Here is a 20,056-nt window from a genome sequence, read left to right as displayed (position 1 = left end):
TGTCCCTAATGTCTCAGCATCTCCTTAAACTGCCCCTTCCAAAAACTTCGCACATGCCTTAGGAGAGATGTTACTAAGTTTAACACAGGAGGGGGATCAAAACAAGCTCATGGAGCGATGCATTCTGGGTGTGAGCGCACGTCAGAAGGATCTTAAAAAGTTTTAGGTTTTAAACCTGTTAATATACAGAGCGGTTTTATAACCGTTGTGATAAGTGTGATAAGGTGGACAGTGCGGGAAGAAGTGTACATCCCACTCAGATACCTCAGCTGGGTGGGATAGTTAAAATGCGGGAGGTAATAGTCTTAGCAGCATGTCGGTTGCTGAGACAAGATTATTTTTGGTGTAGTCTGGGCCAGATTTTAGTTGGATTGGCAGATAGGATTGGAAGTGGGATCTGCCAATCCACACCCTTCCAGCACGGGTGTTCCCTTGGAACAGAGAGGATCGCAGGTGAGGTCTGCGATAATCAGACTGGGATAAAGACTGTATGGCTGGAGAAAGCCGCATTTATGTTCCTTGTGTGAACAGCACTCTGTATAGGTGAGTCAGGGATCATGGTATATGTTTAGGTAGAGCCCAGGCGGGAAGGTTTTCATTTTGCATCGTGTTTGCTGGTGCTGGTATCAAAATAAATGCACTGTTTGGACATTCAACATGGTTGTCAGCGAGAATATTGTGACTGAGTCCCCGGAGATAGAGCTAATCCCTTCCACCGTTTATACATTTAATGTATGTAATGCATATAGGGGTGGTATATTCCATACCACCATTCTCCTAGAAAAGGCAGGACTGTCCAAAGAGGTCACAATTTTGCCCAACACATACACAGCCCCCGTTCCTGTACTTCTCCACGCTCCTGGCGCCGATGTAGACGATGCCCATATGGGGAATAGGAGGGTTTTATTTGCACACAGTAGTGTCATAAGCACAGGCACCACAGGGTACATTCACACGAGAGTGAAAACAAAAACCGCCATTAAAAACAGACACACTGTCAGTTTTTCATGGCCGTTCTGTATCCGCGTGTGCGTCCATTTTTTAAGGCCATAAAAACAGCCATGAAAAACAGATGAACGTCATTATTTTTTATTATTTTTTTTGGAACATTTCAACCCCTCAACAATACACCCCATACGGTGCCCCCAGTATAAATAATATTTATATAAATGTATATATATATATATATATATATATATATATATATATATATACATTTGAACCTAGACATAGCAGAGCTGGAGAGGGTTCAGAGAAGGGCAACTAAAGTAATAACTGGAATAGGTGCACTACAGGACCCAGAAAGATGATCAAAATGAGGGTAATTCACTTTAGAAAAAAGACTACTAAGGGGAGATCTAATAACTATCTGATATTGGTGCCGTATCTTAAAAATGGTCCATTAATATAAAAATCCTGGAGAACCCCTTTAAACTCATCTAACTGTCTAGGGATCAGTTCAAAGATAGGAACAATTACAATCAAAGAGGGATAGACAGATTTGGGTCAAGTAGGGATTGAAGTTTGAGGAATGAACCCGTGCTTGCAGTTATGTTGTGTGACACTGAAATAGCCCTTTCTGGTAAAGAATGGGTTACACGAGGCAGAACATGATAGCCTGCCTGCATCGCTGTGCCTATAAGGAAGGTCTCCGAGAGAGTTAACGTGACAGCTGAGTCAGTGAGGTCATGGATGAAGTCACTGTGTGCAGGGTGGAGGCCTCCAGATGTGTGCATGTGGCTTGTACATCCAGCACTATCCTCCTCCTCTGCTCATCCTGTTATGGATCCGTTAGAACTAGTCCAATAACGTGTTCCAGTCAGCCGCGGCCACGTGCACATTTTCTGTATAGCTCAGCACTGAGACCTCCCTTACCGGAGTACATGTATGATCTCACCCCCCGGCTGCTGTACTTGTAGACACTTGGATCTGCTGATTTCAGGATGTGAAGCATCTCACGAATAGCTTTCGCCATGGTCCTCTGACATCACATTGATAGTAACGCCAGGCTTGCACCGTGCCGACGGATCTGGCCTAGCCTAAGAGCAATGCCAGGAGACAAGCGGTGAAAGATGTTCACAAGTGAGAAGTTCTCCACCAGACGCTGAAGCCATACACAATTTTTTCCAACACATTTGTATTGTTACATAGGACTGCAGGAAAGCCCAAGCGTGCCATCTGTACACAGGGAGTCAGAGTTACCACAAGGCACGCATTTTAAATCCAGCCTCTGATGCTGAAGATGCAAGCAGCATGTATAGAGCAGGAGGAGCTGAGCAGATTGATATCTAGTTTTATGGGAAAAGATTCAGTATGACCTTTAAGTTAGTCATTTTAAATCCCTGCTCTCTCTATGCTTAGGAGTCCAGTGGGCGGTCCTAATCAGTGATTGACAGCCTACCCAGTATGATTAACCATACAGAGTTAGCTGTCAATCATAGAGGAGAACCGCCTACCTGACTCCTAAGCATAGAGAGCAGAGGTAAGGGCACTGGGGCCGGACCCAAGTCACTCTGTGCACCCTTGCTCCTCCTGCTTCCTCCTCCCTCCCCTCCCTCTCCTTTTTGATTGACAGGGCCAGGCAAGATGACTATAAAGGACTAAGTAGGAATCTAGCCCTGACCAGAAAGCAGGCGACTCCTCATCTTCACTGAAGATGGATCTAAGCACTGCAGTGAACTGAGACTTAGTAAAGAGGAGGATGGAGCAAGAATCTTCCTCTGATAAGATATATTACACAATTTCTTATATTCGCTTGTACTATTCATTTATGGGGGGAGAAATGAAACAACAATAATAATTAAATGGCCAACTCAGCTCTGCTACATCTGCTCGGCAATTTTTAGAACTCCCATAGAGGTGAATGGAGGGTGGCCATGCATGTGCTGCTGCCCTCCCTTCACTTCGGAGGGCCCTGTTCTAGAGACAGGAGTGGGTCCCAGAGGTGCGACCTGCACCTATCTGACATCGATGGCATATCCTGGCAATAAGCCATCTACTGTATGTCGGAGATAAATACCCCTTTAAGTCTAAAATCTCATGTACAATGAAAACACACATTATGTAATTGACATTTTCCTGCCATTTACATTCTTCCTCCACTTTGGCCCCGTTCTGTGTACTCATTTCCGTCGCTCTAGACATCAGCTGTTTTGAAGTTTATCTCACAAAGATTAACTGGACAAATTTCCAGTTAGAAACATTATTATAGCTGATAAAGTCCATTTATATCTAGTCAGGGGGTTATCAGTCATCCAGTCTCTGACCCCTCTCATTTTTCCCTTTATGTAGGCAGGGAAGACGTTGCATATAGAGATGAGCAAATTTAAAAAAAATTCAATTCGGCCGGTTCGCCAAATTATTTGGTTTGATCCGAATTTATTCGTGGCGAATGGCGTTAAAAAAAGGCTATTTCCTGGCTGCAGAGAGCATTTATAGTGGTGTAGAACACTGTGCCTTGCAGTAACACGCATAGGAAGTCTGCCGTGGGAGTGAAACAATACTGTGAGTCAGTATGATATGCAGATGACTGGCGTTGCTCTTAGAATCTCTGCACACTTCACTTATTTGGGCAGTTACAGAGCCAAAACTGACCAAATAACTCAAGTGTGAACTCAGCCTTACAGGTCAATGTCAGCGTCAAGAAGAAGCATACTCCATTTACACAGTCGCCAGCTGATTCCATATAGATGTCTACAGAACCTGTTCTATTAAACGCTTATACAAGTAAAGCCCCCCCGACAGAGTGGAGAGGGTGTCAGCAGTAAGTTTGTGTTGACGTCACTGATTATTTTGCCCTTCCTCTGATCCGTCAGAACAATAACCCCCCAAAAACGGACCCTGTCTGTGGAGCATCCGCCTTCACTTGGTAAGCATTTGCGCAATAATCCATCGGTATTGCTAAAGCCAAAAAAACAGGAGTGGATCCGAAACAGAGAAGACACGTGAATGAAATATTTGCATGTCTTCTGTTTTGTACCCACTCCTGCTTTCGGCTACCAAATCATAAGCCAATTCTGATGCAAATTAGGGACCATGTTATGCAAGCCTTACAGCTGTTACAGGATCCGTTGTGCGTCTCATTTTTCCTTCCTTCTGACAGTGGCCCACTCATGAAATGGGGAGGGTGGGAACAGCATGAGAAGTCCACAGAGTGGCCCTATGACATAGTGGTGCGGTGGCAGCAGCATCAGGAGGAGGCCACAGAGTGGCGCAATGACAGTGTGGAGGTGGCAGCAGCATCAGGAGGACACAGAGTGGCACAATGACAGAGTGTGAAGGTGGCGGCAGCAGCATCAGGAGGAGGCCACTGAGTGGCACAATGACAGTGTGAAGGTCGCAGCAGCATCATCAGGAGGCCACAAAGTGGCACAATGACAGATTGTGGAGGTGGTGGCAGCAGCATCAGGAGGAGGCCACAGAGTGGCACAATGACAGTGTGGAGGTGGCAGCAGCAGCATCAGGAGGAGACAGAGTGGCACAATGACAAAGTGTGGAGGTGGCAGCAGCAGCAGCATCCTGAGGAGACCACAGGCTGGTACAATGACAGTGTGGAGGTGGCAGCAGCATCAGGAGGCCACAGAGTGGCACAATGACAGAGTGTGGAGGTGGCGGCAGCAGCATCAGGAGGAGGCCACTGAGTGGCACAATGACAGTGTGGAGGTGGAAGCATCTGCATCAGGAGGCCACAGAGTGGCAAGGTGACTTAGTGTTGAGGTAGCAGCAGCATCAGGAGACCACAGAGTGGCAAGGTGACCTAGTGTAGAGGTGGCAGCATCATCAGGAGACCACAGAGTGGCAAGGTGACATAGTGTGGAGGTAGCATCAGCAGCAGGAGACCACAGAGTGGCATGGTGACATAGTGTTGAGGTAGCGGCAGCATCAGGAGACCACAGAGTGGCAAGGCGACATAGTGTAGAGGTGGAAGCAGCATCAGGAGACCATAGAGTGACAAGGTGACAGTGTGGAGGTGGCAGCAGCATCAGGAGACAACAGAGTGGCAAGGTGACATAGTGTGGAGGTGGCAGCAGCATCAGGAGACCACAGAGTGGCAAGGTGGCATAGTGTAGAGGTGGCAGCAGCATCAGGAGACCACAGAGTGGCAAGGTGACATAGTGTGGAGGTGGCAGCAGCAGGAGACCAAATCCAGTTTGGCTGCCCAGTAGTCCAGCATATCTTCAATGTGAGGTGGCAGGGTGCTATCCAAGTATGCCACCACCTGCTGGTTCAGGTCCTGCTCCAGGTCTAGCTGCTGCTGGTGAGTAGTTTCTTCACTAGGCGGGTGAAGAAAGCTGCTCATCAGCAACTCTAAACTCAAGTTGCTGCTGATAGAGATGGAACTGCTCCTACCCCCCACCCTGCCACAGCAGCCATCGCAGAGGAATATGAGCGCAGAGGGCCCCCCTGGTCAGACCTGCGAGAGGATGGATGATGGCACAGATAGGCAGCGGCCAACTGACTATATAGGATGTCTCTATAGTAGTTCAGTTTGTCCTCCCTATCAGCAGGTTTTAAAAATGCCCCCTTTTTGGACCGGTAGCGAGGGTCCAACAAGGTGGAGAGCCAGAAGTCATCCCTCTGCCGAATGGTGACTATTCGGCTGTTACTACGCAAGCAAGTGAGCATGCATCGGGCCATTTGTGCAAGTGATTCAGAGGGACTCCCTGCCTCCATCTCCACTGCATACTGCCACGGTGTGTCTGGGTCCTCTGCCTCGTCTTCCCCATCGCCCTGTAGCTCCTCTTGCTGCTGCTGCTCCTCCTCTCCTGTCACCTGTGTAGAAAAACCACCCATTTCACTACACATTGCTTGTGCTCCAATCTCCTCCTCCTCCTCCAGTTCAGCCCCCACAGGGCTCATGTGGCCGTGAGATCTAGGCGCCACGTCTCTAGTCCCCTGACCAGCCAGATTTACCAAAATCTGTTCCAGGACATGAAGCAGTGGAATGACTTTGTTAATCCCGTAGTCCTGACGACTGACAAATAACGTGGCCTCCTCAAAGGGCCTGAGCAAACGGCAGGTGTAACACATGAGCTGCCACTGGCTGACATTGAAGTTACACAGGGGAGTACTCCTGTCCGCTTGGATCATCAAGAAATCGTTTATGGCCTTTCTCTGTTCGTATAGTCGGTCCAACATATGGAGCACTTTGGCAGACACAGGCTCAAGGACTGGCCCAACTTCTGTTCTACATACGTGTGCAGGGCTGGTACTGCCTTTTTGGCAAAGAAATAATGGGTTGGAACACTCCACCTCGGCTCGGCACAAGCCATCAGTTCTCTAAAAGGTGCAGAGTCCACCACTTGGAAAGGGAGGGACTGCAGCACCAGCAACTTGGCCAGGAGCACATTCAGCTTCTGTGCCGTTGGATGAGTGCACGCATACTGTTGTCTCTTGGCAATTACTTCAGTGATCGATTGCTGACGGAATGACTGACGAGTAGGAGGAGCAGGATCATCAGGCCCAGCAGATGATGGGAAGGACAGACAGCTCCCTTCGGCTGAGATGGTGGAGCCTTGACTGCCTGAAAACTGGTGCATGCCACTGGGTGATGCAGCGGTTGCTGCGGCAAGCTGGACCACCACATCGGAGCCACAGTTCTCCCAGGCCACTTTATGGTGACTTTTGCACTCCGCACTGACTGACTGCTACCGCAGCTGCTTCTGTGGACCCCTGCACCACTACTTCCTGGGAAGGTAGGCTCCTGCGAAGCGGGTGGTCTACCCCGGGCACGTTTTGCTCCTGACCTCCCACTGCTGCCACCCTGCTGACTCCCGGCCACACTAACGACTTGCTGGCTCCGCCGCTGCCTCATTGGCAAGCTGCCATCCTGTTCTCCCGATGATAATGAAGCCCCTAATTCACCCGGCTCTAAAGTGCGATCAGCTACATCATCATCATCGAGTACTGTCTGCACGTTACTGATGTCCTCCTCAATGGTCTCTGGGTCAGGAGCCTGACCGCTCACAACACCAGCTCCCACCTACCGAAGGAAGTGGCGAATGTCTCCTCCACATCTTGGATGGCCAGTAGCTGCTGACTGTCCTCTAGTAGCTCGTCCTCGCTGTATAGTGGAGCTGAGCCCACAGCATATAATACTTGTCTGGCTGAGGGAACAGAAATGGACAGAGGCAGGTTGAGGACAGGTGAGGGCACAGGCCCTGCTCCCGGGCCATGCCAACTAAGGGTTGTGTTTGACGAACCCACTGACTCTTGGCTGGGGGTGTCTGATGTCACTTGGGACAAAGTGGATAACCGAGTCAACCATTTAAGAACTGCTGGGTTGCTGGTCAAAACACGACCGCTAGCTGACACTGGGAGCTCTGGCCTCTCACTGCGACTCCTGCTGCCACGGCCCCATACTCTGCTGCGACCTGTGCCTGCGCCAGAAACATTTAGGCCTCTGCCACTCCCCTGTGCATGGCCTGTCACTTCTCTGTCTGACATACTATTAGATTAAATAAATAAATAAAAAGGAAATTAAAACACCCCAAAAAAGTCTGCAATTTTCTCATAAGCCCTTTTTTTCCCACTAATACACGCCAAAGAAGGCTTTGGAACATATAACTGCACCGCTGAACGGCAAATAATATATCTTTTTTTGCCACTAATACACGCCAAAAAGGGCTGTAATTTTCCCACTTCACCACACAACGGCTAATAAGCCCTTTTTCCTACTAATACAAGCCAAAAAATGCTTTAGAACATATAACTGCACCGCACAAGGGCAAATAAAACGTAGAAATATTTCCTTGTAATAAAACCCTGTTAATGGCCGTATCAAACAGCACATGAACCCCAATAACAAGAACGGTTTGCTGGAATTACAGAGCTGTATAATGGCAATTGGATCCGCAGTCAGTGCAACAAGGTGTAATAGGAGTGTTCCTATTACCCAGGCTGTAAACTCCCCTACTGAACCCTGGTCTGCTTCAATACTGTGAAATGATTCCTCTCTATCCTTTCCCTGAACTTCTATACAGCAAAATGAAAGTTTTAAAGTCTTTCCTAGAACTGTCCCTAGCGCCCGCTGACGTCTCTCCCTGCACTAGGTACACTGGAAAATGGCTGAATCCAAGATGGCTGAGGCTATTTATAGGGCTGTGACATTACAGGGCTGGCTGGCTGCTGATTGGCTGCATGCATGGCATTGTGGGTGATACCTCATTCCCAGAGTTCCTTACTCCATGTACTAACACGTGCAGCAGACATTTTAGGAAAAAATGCGATTCGTTGCCACGAAGTGTGAGAAAATTCTGATTCGGTGCGAATCAAATTTTTCCTGAAATTCGGATCGAATTCTTCATCAACTTCGATTCGCTCATCTCTAGTTGCATCCTTTAAGATATTTTCAAATGATGTTAAAAATGTAGATGTCAGCAGAAAAGCGTCATCCACCACCATGTCGGGGGCTCTTGTGTGTCCTTGTAGAAGAAGATCTCTGGTATGGTAAGGCCAGGATATTTGTAGGTCACATGTGAAACCATTGTTTCCTGTAAGCTCGGGAACCTGAAAAGATAACTTCCTTCAAAAAGAGCATTTCTACCCAAAGTTTAAAGGGGTATTCCCACTTTGCATTTTCATACTTGCTACCAGAACGCCGTTCACTTCCTGGATTCTGGCGGGCTTCATCTTGATTGAAGTCTTCTCCCGGCCGAGCCACGCGCTGGACTGAATGCGCACGCCGCCGCGCATGCGCCATGGTGGCTTATTCCTGGCCAGTATAGTACAGAGCTGGCGTGTGCGTTCTGGCCAGGAAGAAGTCGCCATCGCGCATGTGCGGCGTCGGCGTTCAGGACAGGAAGCAGCCCGGCCGGGAGAAAAGAAGGAGTCTTCTGCGCAAGCGCGGCCACCGGGATTCCGGAGAAGAGCGGTGGCTGTAACCAGGCGAGACCGAATGACAACAATGAGGTAAGTGGGGATGAATTTTCTCCTAAACGGTGGGAATTGGTAATCAAATATAATTACAAAAATGATCACTGTCAAATCATTAACAGATTTAACAGTGATCATTATGATGGGAATACCACTTTAAATCGGTTTTCTGGGTGTTTAATATTAATGACCTAACACTGATGACCTATACTCAAGAGAGGTCATCAATATGTTGGTGGGGGTCGGATACCTGGCAACCCCGCTAGCAGTTTACTAACTACAGCGCAGATAGAGCAAAGAGAAGTATATCAGCGTCTGTAGGAACGACGTAAGAACATCACAAAAGCTGACAGTATACCAGAGCCTGCAGAGGGAGGATAAACTGGCCCCATATATGGAGAAACTCCCCAACCCCAGAGACTGATAGATCCTGTGCCCATACAGACTGAGCTCCCATAGGCTGCTTAGCAAATCCGGGCGGCACCGACAGAGAGAGAAGAGTGTGCCAGAGGATGAGGCTCTGCTGCGGTGCCCCGAATACTCAGCAGTGAGGGACACCCACTTCGGGAGACTGTCTGATCTCTGCCCAGACTTCACCTCCATGGAGGAGTAAAAGAGACTTTCCAAACTGCTGGGGAAAGAGGAGAACACATCGGCCATAGCAGCACAATATATTACTGAGAGGAGCCTCATATGTCACAGACTTTTATACCCCCACCCTGTATGTGTCCCTATCCCCCAAACCTACCCTATACCCCCACCCTGTATGTGTCTCTATTCCCCATACCTACCCTATATCCCCACCCTGGATGTGTCTCCATCCCCCAACCCTACCCTATATCCCCACCCTGGATGTGTCCCCATCCCCCAACCCTACCATATATCCCCACCCTGGATGTGTCCCCATCCCCCAACCCTACCATATATCCCCACCCTGGATGTGTCTCCATCCCCCAACCCTACCCAATTATTTCCTACTTGCCTTGGCAATGCTAAAATGTATTTAGTCCTGCCAATAAAGATGGTTTGAATTTGAATTGAATTTGATATGAGATAGATAGCTAGATATAAATAGATAGATAATAGATAGAGATAGACAGACGAGATATATGATAGATAGATAATAGATAGACAGATAGATAGATAGATAGATAGATAGATATAAATCTGTAACAAACGTCCTATAGCACTAGCCTACTCCTATAGGAAAGAATCACATGACAAACATATCACTTACTGGTATCACAAATCTGAGGAAGAAAGTAATTCGAAACTTTACGGTTCTTTCCAAAACTATAGCTCTGACAAGTACATTGTGTAAGGAGCCAGTCCGATCACTTCCACAAGAAAAAGACCCTTTAGTGTAAATTAAAGTATGTAAACCATTTCTGAAAACTTTCTAGCCAGAGACATGCTCATTCAAGTGTATGGGACTGAGCTGCAGTACCAGCCACAGCCACATACCTAGGTGTGGCGCTGTGCATGGATAAACAATAAAGGAAGCCCCGTGCTCATTCAGAAGATCGGTGGTGGTGCCAGGATTTAGACCCTCGCGGGACATGAGTCATGTGATCTCTATAAACGCTGTCGAATGGTTAAAAGGACTTGGGGAAGGGCCTTATATTGGACACAATTGCCTACTGTAGTTTAGTATTAATGGGGCATTTGTAAGGTGCCCTGAGGTAAAGCGCCCCATCCTGACAAGAGGTTCCCATTGGCATGCAGAATATTTTCTGTAAGCAATTTTATTGTGGTTTTATGAAATTTAAAGATTTATATCAGGTCCACAGGATATGTCATAAATGGGACCTGCAAGTATCTGGAGAACGCGAGTCCCCTGAAAACCCTGTGTCAGTAAATGAAGAGATTACTGTGCATGTGCAGCTCCCTCCAGTCTATGGGAGCATGCTTACCCATACAAGTGAATAGCGAGAGACGCACAAGCATGGCCACCTCTCCATTCACAGCAGCCATAATAAGTGATGGACCCCATACTTGAGGGTCAAGATTGCAGATAAAGCAACAGATTATTATTAAAGGGGTTGTCCCACAAAAAATAGACCCTGGATCAGAATACTTTTTTTTTTTTTTTTACATAGCCACAGAGTTAATCAATAAAATAGCACCACCTGCTGTTTTGATTTTTTTCTTATTTCTTTGTCTGCTCACTGAGAAGGCCGCACATGCTCGGTTTCATCCTAAAACTGCCTCCTGAGCTGTCATAGGGAGAGAGCTGCAGCAGAGTGGACACGCCCCTTAGCTGCAGTAGAATGGACACGCCCCCTGATCTGCAGCAGAATGGACACGCCCCTTAGCTGCAGTAGAATGGACACGCCCCCTGATCTGCAGCAGAATGGACACGCCCCCTTAGCTGCAGCAGAATGGACACACCCCCTGAGCTGCAGCAGAATGGACACGCCCCCTGAGCTGTCAGCTTGATATAAATCTAGCAGAGCAATGAATGTGGAGATCTCTGGATCCATGTGAGGTGCAGGGCTGGTTCTAGCTTTGTTAGAGATTGTCCTGTCATATATGATTTCTGATTTTCATTTTTTACATTACTCATGAGATAACCCCTTTAAGGTGAAAGAAGAAACTGTATACTGCAGCATTTGTTTGCTTTGTACTGGGAAGGAGTATTTTTTTCATCCAACATTCATGTTTAGAATTTTTGGCTGTTTTCGGCAGTACTATGAAACTGAAAATTGAATACAAAATATTGTCCTTCTGTAGCAGTCACCAGAAATGACATGACCTACTATGTATATAGGTAATCCATTGTCAGTTTACTGCTGCTGTGAGAGGGAGATATTATCTGAAGAGTAGTTCTCATGATAACAGTAGGTGTAGAATTGGGATAACAGTATGACAGGTCTATTGTTCTCTTGGTAGATAAAGATGCCCACAGAAGAGAATTATACTGATTAGCGTACTGTGTGATTGAGTCACTACAGAGGGAGGGGGCGGGGGGACGGGCTCTCCTTGGCCACATGGCGGCGAGTGAAGCGAGACTGTCTGCTGTGCAAAAAGTTCAAAGAGTCATCAATATACAGATGCAGCAGAGGTAACAGTCAGAGTCATATAATGTGTTAACTAGATGTGTAACTCGCCAAATGTGTGTGTGTGTTAACTCTGCTACATCTGTTCAATCATCAATATACAATTGCTGGGGGCCCCGACACCTGGCACCACCACTGATCAGTTGTACCCTGCAGCCCCTGGCTGGAACTAGCACTTTAAACGCAGCTAGAAGCACAGCGCCATTCACAGTGTATTCGCTGTGCCAGCTCCCGTTCATTGAATCGTAAATGATCATGTGCGATGGAAGAAGCAGATCCTTGCTAGCAGTGCAATCGGCCGGGATTAGAGACTCAGGGGGTCATTTATCAAGCTGAAATATTCCTAAATTTCAGGCGCACATTGCAGCTCAAAGCTTAGTTGCGACGCAATCTGCGACTTCTCACCGCTCATGCCAGGTCTAAAAAAGTGGGCATTGCGTGGGCTCCTTTACTATTTTCTACACCTGCTTGGAAGCTGTCTTACATTTAGAAGCGGCGCTGGATATGCCGAAGTTATGAAGAGGCCGACGCCTCTACTTATCTTCGACGATCCACCGCCAGACATGGGGCTTTATTAAGACCAGCATCTAAAACGCTGGTCTTAATAAACGTGCCCCTCAATTCTTAAGTTACAACAGCTTTTTTTTAATAAAGCTGTTGTAACTGACAATTGCACTGCTAGTAAGAACCTGCTTATTCCACTGCACATGACTAATTAATTCATGATTGATAGATAGATAGAGATCTATTGTATAGATAGATAGATAGATAGATAGATAGATAGAGATCTATTGTATAGATAGATAGATAGATAGATAGATAGATAGATAGATAGATAATAGATAGATAGATAGATAATGAGATAGATAGATAGATAATGAGATAGATAGATAGATAGATAGATAGATAGATAGATAGATAGATAGATAGATAGATAGATAGATAGATAATATAGATAGATACAAAATAGATAAATAAATAGTCATATATTGTTTCCATTTCAATTTGAAAACTTTTCACGTAACCATTTCATACACATTTTCGTACTAGAGGAGCACAGTTCGCCCCAGGTTTGTGCTCTGCACCTGTTAATGGAATGGAATGATAGTTTGTGGCCGTCTATTAATACTTATAATCCAATGAAGAAGTGGAATACCGGCCATGAGAAGAAGCCTCCCAGTATTAGGGAAATATTACTTCTAGTTTGGGTTGCTTCTCATGGCGCTTCTTCTCCCACGAGTGAAAAACGTACACGACATTTGAATATTTGGGATTAGTGTCTGGTTTGGCCGGGACCACATGGAAGTATCACATGGAGCTCAGCTGTTCCATACACAAGTGGCAGAGGTCTGCACTCGCGGTGAAGCTGCGCGCTGGCGCGTCGCATGAGGAGCATTTGGAATTGCTTCCATTCCTCTGTCATCTAACATCCAGCCCATCCAGATGCGGCTCTTTGGCTCAGAACACATCGCCGAGGCCTGAAAGTCAAGACACAGATGTAGCAGAGCCAAATTTATCCTTTGATACACTTCGTCACAAAAAGTGCAACCTGAAAGGGTTAAGTGACCGATTCAGCTCTGCTACATCTGCTGCAGATATATGGCAGCCACGCTACCAGTCCCCGTACACGTTATGAATTGTTATCACGGGCCAGCGGCAAAACTCACCTTTGGGTCTCCTCCAATTGTTCCTCGATTGTCGCCTGCTGCTCGCCAGCGTCTTGTCTCTGTGCGTCCTCACTGTCTGACATCTTGTCCGGTCGCAGTCAGCGTGTCGTTGTGTAGCAGTGTCAGGCTGTGTGTGTGAGGGAGTGGCAGGGTGCACGCGTCTTACAATACGATCCAGATGTGTGTGATATGGGTGTTTGCAAATCTGATTTCGTTTTTTTTGTTTCCCCCCTTGCAGCCAGCACTCGGTGGGGTGTGCCTGCCGTACAGCTGGGGAAGACGCAGCTCTTGATGTATTGTCCTTGATTCTTTTCTTAGTATGGGTTGTGCTTTGCCGCAGTGCAAATCTTTCTTCTTTCCTGTGTTGTGTCACATTGTGTTGTCTCCTTCCCCCCCCCCCCACCCCCCTCCTTGCATTCTACAGGATGTGGTTTGTGGACGTATTACACTTCTGTATTTCATATTGCACACAGGATGCACAGCAGCCAGATACACAGGCCGGCTAATTCTGTGCAGAATTTATGTTGGATATTAGCCGTAAATCTGCTCCATCTTGAATTCTTCTGTATAATTTGCACATGGCAGGGGCCTATTGTGCATGCTGTGAAGGCACGTATACGCGCTGTCGAGCATTATGCACAGGGTCAGCTCTGCACGGTAGCATCATTTCCTGTCTCAGTACTCTATGGCGTCTTGCACTGGATTCACATGTTTTGTTCTGCAAAGATTCAAGCCCTAGGTTACCTAATAGGGGGCATTCACATGACTGTATGTATTTTGCAGTCCACGAGACGCAGATCCGCAAAAAATACGGATGATATTTATTTTTGTTTGCCGACCCATTGAAACAATGCCTAACGGACAAGAATAGGACATGTTCTGTCTTTTTTGCGGGACTGCAGAACGGACATACGTAGGTGGACAGCGCACGGTGTCCGTTTTTGTTTTTTTTGCGGACCTGTTTCAATGAATGGGTCCATAGGCGATATGCAAAAAATGCAGAGCAAAGATACGGTTGGGTGAATGGCGACCTACTGTGATACCGTGTCGCAAACGTTAGCTTGAGGATTGAAGCGTCCCTGAGTTTTCAATAAAAGTTTGCATAAAGCCCCACGCACACCACCATAGTTTTGGTCCGCATCCGATCTGCATTTTTTGTGAATCGGATGCAGACCCATTAGTTTCAATGGGGCCACAAAAGATGCGGACGGCATCTGTATTTCCGTTTTGGGGCCTAGCAAAAAAAAAAATATAATAGAACATGTCCTATTTAGAATAGGCATTCCTAACAGAGGGCAGGACGTACCGATCCACAAAATGCAGAACGCACATGGCCGGTGTCCGTCTTTTGAGGATCCGCGATTTGCGGAATCATAACTGTATTAGACAAGTTGATTTCGTACCAATGACAATTGAATAGTTAGCGCTGCGTTACCGTTCAAAAAACGCTCACATTACAGAGAGCAATGGTCGCTTTAGTAAGCGGGAATTCGATCGCTATCATTCGTCTATGCAGTTATTACACACAAAGATTATAGCTCATGGAGGTGGACTTTCGGGGAAATGGTGTATGGTGTCATCAAAAAGGTGTGTTTAGAAGTTTTAGACCACCTCCTGTACCACCTACTGTACCACCTCCTGTACCACCTACCGTACCATCTCCTGTACCACCTCCTGTACCAACTCCTGTACCACCTCCTGTACCACCTACTGTACCACCTACTGTACCACCTACTGTACCACCTCCTGTACCACCTCCTGTACCACCTACTGTACCACCTACTGTACCACCTACTGTACCACCTCCTGTACCACCTACTGTACCACCTCCTGTACCACCTACTGTACCACCTCCTGTACCACCTACCGTACCATCTCCTGTACCACCTCCTGTACCAACTCCTGTACCACCTCCTGTACCACCTACTGTACCACCTACTGTACCACCTACTGTACCATCTCCTGTACCACCTCCTGTACCACCTACTGTACCACCTACTGTACCACCTACTGTACCACCTCCTGTACCACCTACTGTACCACCTCCTGTACCACCTACTGTACCACCTCCTGTACCACCTACCGTACCATCTCCTGTACCACCTCCTGTACCAACTCCTGTACCACCTCCTGTACCACCTACTGTACCACCTACTGTACCACCTACTGTACCATCTCCTGTACCACCTCCTGTACCACCTACTGTACCACCTACTGTACCACCTCCTGTACCACCTCCTGTACCATCTACTGTACCACCTCCTGTACCACCTACTGTACCATCTCCTGTACCAACTCTTGTACCACCTACTGTACCACCTCCTGTACCACCTACTGTACCACCTCCTGTACCACCTACTGTACCAACTCCTGTACCACCTCCTGTACCACCTCCTGTACCACCTACTGTACCACCTCCTGTACCACCTACTAGACCAACTCCTGTACCACCTTCTGTACCATCTCCTGTACCACCTACTGTACCACCTCCTGTACTACCTCCTGTACCACCTACTGTACCACCTCCTGTACCACCTACTGTACCACCTCCTGTACCACCTACTGTACCATCTCCTGTACCAACTCTTGTACCACCTACTGTACCACCTCCTGTACCACCTACTGTACCACCTCCTGTACCACCTACTGTACCAACTCCTGTACCACCTCCTGTACCACCTCCTGTACCACCTACTGTACCAACTCCTGTACCACCTACTTTATCACCTACTGTACCACATCTGTACTACCTACTTTACCACCTACTGTACAACCTCCTGTACCACCTATTGTACCACTTCCTGTACCACCTACTGTACAACCTCCTGTACCACCTGCTGTACCACCTACTGTACCAAATCCTGTACCACCTACTTTATCACCTACTGTACCACCTCTTGTACCACCTAGTGTACCACCTCCTGCACCACCTACTATCCCAACTACTGTACCACCTCCTGTACCACCTACTGTACCACCTAGTGTACCACCTCCTGTACCACCTACTGTACCACCTCCTATACCATCTACTGTACCACCTCCTATACCATCTACTGTACCACTTCCTGTATCACCTACTGTACCACCTACTGTACCACCTACTGTACCAACGGCACATTGCATTGCATATTTTACTACATGTTGTAGACCTTGGGGGTTACGGTACAAAATTCCAGTGTACGAACGAATGTTTGACCGTGTGGTTGTGCCGGCATCTGCTTGAAAAATGGCGAACAAACGCAACTCTTTCGCTATTCAATCGCTCGTACTTCCGGTTCACAGTAGCCAACGGCTGAACAAATATTAATTACTTTGATTTACATAAACACACCTGTTGGTACGCCTACAACACTACACCACACCTACAGTCTGGTCTTCTAACGAGCCGGTGATGACTTATTACACGCTCGGGTATGCGCTCGATGAACGGGAGTTTTTAAGCATTCTGAAAGATCACAATTAGCGAGAATCGAGCAATTTAGCGATGCTGGAAACTATTACACAGTGTGAAGATCGCTCTTTTGCAAACGATATTACGATTTTCCATTTGATTCTCGCAACGTCTAATACAGGCTTAAGTTGCTCATCCCCTTCCTGGTCAGACTGAATGGTCTGACTGAGAAAGTTCAGCGACGCTGTCTGTTTTGCTAAAAGTCCAAATATAAGTTTTGAGCTAGGACAGGAAGTAGAAAACATGGAGTGGCCTAAAAAAACTTTTTTTGGGGGGGTAGGGGGGGTTGTAAAAATGATGGTAGTGTCCCTTTAACGCTGTGTAAAGATAGTTTGCTTCTTCTGTATATTAAAGGGAACCTGTCATCAACTTTTCGCTGACCTCACTGAGGGCAGCATAAATTTGTGACAGAAATGCTGATTTCAGCGGTGTGTCACTCATGGGCTAAAATTAAGTGGTTACCGAGAACCAGCATCATAATCATTGCAGCCCGGGCCTTGAAAAGAGTCAAATCTACTTGAGAAGAGTCCTGGTTATTCATAGTCTCCTGCTCTCACCCATCTGCTGATGATTGGGAAAAAACTAGGTAGAAGACTGTCAGTCATCAGCAGGAGAGCAGGAATTCATGAATAACCAGGACTCTTCTCAGGTGGCCGGGACTCTTCTCCAGGCCTAGTCTGCAATGACTGTGATGTTGGTTCTCGGCAACCACTTACTTTTAACTTTTAAGTGACAGACCGCTGAAATCAACTCACCTGTCTCTACTTTTTTCTGCCGTTAGTATGAGCAGTATAAAGTTGATGACAGGTTCCCTTCAAGTTCTCTCACAGGGATGTTATAACCGTTCCTTTCTGCTGTAACTAAGAAACATCAACACTGGAGGAAAACATTTTTTTTGTAGGACTACTTCCCCTTTATATTTGCCTCTGGTGTTGATTTGCTCCAGACTTTGCAACCGAGCCCTCGTGATAGGAAAAACGTACTGAACATATTAAGCATTTTAGAATATATCCAGGACTGTACGTCGAATGTGGTTGAACTGATCTGAGAAAAGTTCAAGCCATCGTAGGGTAAGGGACTACAGTATTAAAAATGGCTGGTAAATCAGGGTGCAATGTTTTTTAATCCCAACCTCATATTTTATAAGCAGGGGCATAACTAGGGGAGGCTAGAGAGGCATGTACCACAGGGAGGCCCACTGGCTCAAAGGGTTAGTAACAGAGGTTTACTAATAACAGGGGTAGGTACTTACTCTTATAGCAGCAGTCTCGCCTTGTATGGTGAAGTAGGTCATGGCTACCACCCATCAGTAGTAGTACCAGTACAGGACGTATGGGTGAGCTAGAAATCTTTACATCCACATCAGCATCCAGAGATTTGTATGCACTATTTTTTGAAGAAGGGACAACAAACTGAATCTTTGCCCAAGATGGAAGAAGGTAAAAGAGAGATGGGGTTACCATAAGCTGACCCCCATGAATATGCATTATGTACATTCTGATTTCATCCTCTGGCACCTCACACTCTCCATGTCTTATTTATCTCTAAAGGCGCATTGTCATGGCCTTTGGTGTGTGCTGTGCATGCTGTTGCCAGCGGCAATGTGTTTTGGTTGCAGCATGTAGGTGCCTCCTCCTTTCTCCTGGGGCCTTCCCTGTCTGGTGCCGGAGGGGTTAATTATCTAGCTGGTGGGGATTTAGGTGTGTCCTGGGTGTGGCCACGAGGTTTATATTGCCTGTGGCCTGTTGGCTGGGGTCAGTGTTCCTCCAGCCTTGTTGTGTCCTGGAGCTGTGCTCCTGCCTGGTCTCTACCATCTGCCCAGTGCTTCAGGGCCACCTTGTGGAACAACAAGGTCTGCATGATGTCTCCCCTATGTTCCCGTTGTTCAACTTCCCTTCACTACCCTTGCATATGTTTGCTGTTGTTTATGTATGGGTGGTTGTTGTCTTGTCTAGTGGTTGTTATATGTCTGGTCTGTTGGTGTCTATAGTCCAGCATGTTTGCTAGACATGTTCCCTGTGTGGTGTGCCTCCGGAAGGGGGTGTCAGGGTTCCCCGGAGGGGGAACTACAAGTCTGTATGCTGCTCTGCCTGGGGCCGCCATGCGTCCTGTTTGCATGGGGGTTTCCAGGCAGTAACTGGTGTGCTGGATACCTGGGTGTGGTTGTTTGTACTGTGTCCCGTATGGTGTGTGGGCACCAGTACTCATGCTTGGGTTCCAGTTGGTGTTGCTGCGGCAGTTAAGTGTGTTGTATTGTGTGTTTAACTGCTGATCCAGTTACTGTATACAGTCTCCTCTTTTTCTTTGCAGCTAGGCTGGTGAAAACTCCTGTTCATCCGTGTCTGGGATGAGCAGGTCATCTCTGCCCTTTCTTCATTTGAGGGATTATCAGGGCGACTCAGGGTCCTAGGTTTCCTGGGTATGAGCCGTCCTACCATCCAGGTCCGCTCATATGGTGAGGAGTTAGGGCGAGGATTAGGGATGCAATAGGAGGTGACCTACTCCCTTATCTCCGTCGCTGGCCTAGTTGTTTTCCCGTCTGCTCCCCATTGTAGGGTGGGTGGTTTCCCCCACTCCCCACCACGACAGTATGTTCCACAAAGGCCACTCTGTTTGTGGGCTTCGGAAGAGGGCACAGCATGTGTCGCCTGACGTTTTCTGGTGCGCATGCTTATCCTCCGGAGAGGGGGTGAAAAGAGAGATTCTGATAACGGTGCGGTTCACGGTGACTGGTGTCACCGTTGTTGTGTGAACCGTTACCTGTGTTGAAATCTCTCCTCATCCACTCTCTGTAGTTCCGGACTTTTGGGCCGTTTTGCTGGTTGCATCTCTGTTGTGCTGGCTGTGGTGTATTCTGGTTCGGGGATGTTTGCTGGCAGCGACCTTGGGTCTGAACCGTGCCTGAGGTGGAGGCAGCGCCAGTGCGGTCTCTCCGAGCTGTTTGTTGGCTGGCTGGCCGGTTCCTTGTTGGTGGTTCTGGCGCGTTGGCGGCAGTCTTGGGGAGA

The 20,056-nt window shown here is 47.4% G+C and overlaps 1 protein-coding gene across 2 annotated transcripts in view; it reads right to left on the bottom strand.

The window, feature by feature from the left end:
- LSP1 (lymphocyte specific protein 1) overlaps positions 1-13,959 on the bottom strand; it is a 65,693-nt gene extending 51,734 nt beyond the window's left edge. Inside the window, exon 1 of one of the 2 annotated variants that reach the window (XM_040409802.1) lies at positions 13,601-13,959. In XM_040409802.1, coding sequence (XP_040265736.1) covers positions 13,601-13,683 — 83 coding nt within the window. In that variant the 5' untranslated portion in view covers positions 13,684-13,959. The remainder of the gene's footprint in view (positions 1-13,600) is intronic. The other variant, XM_040409800.1, reaches the window with a different exon arrangement.
- Positions 13,960-20,056: the final 6,097 nt, after the last annotated feature.

This window comes from Bufo bufo, chromosome 10, assembly GCF_905171765.1.
Source record: "Bufo bufo chromosome 10, aBufBuf1.1, whole genome shotgun sequence".
Taxonomy (NCBI): Eukaryota; Metazoa; Chordata; class Amphibia; order Anura; family Bufonidae; genus Bufo; species Bufo bufo.
This window is presented reverse-complemented; position numbering and strand designations above follow the sequence as displayed.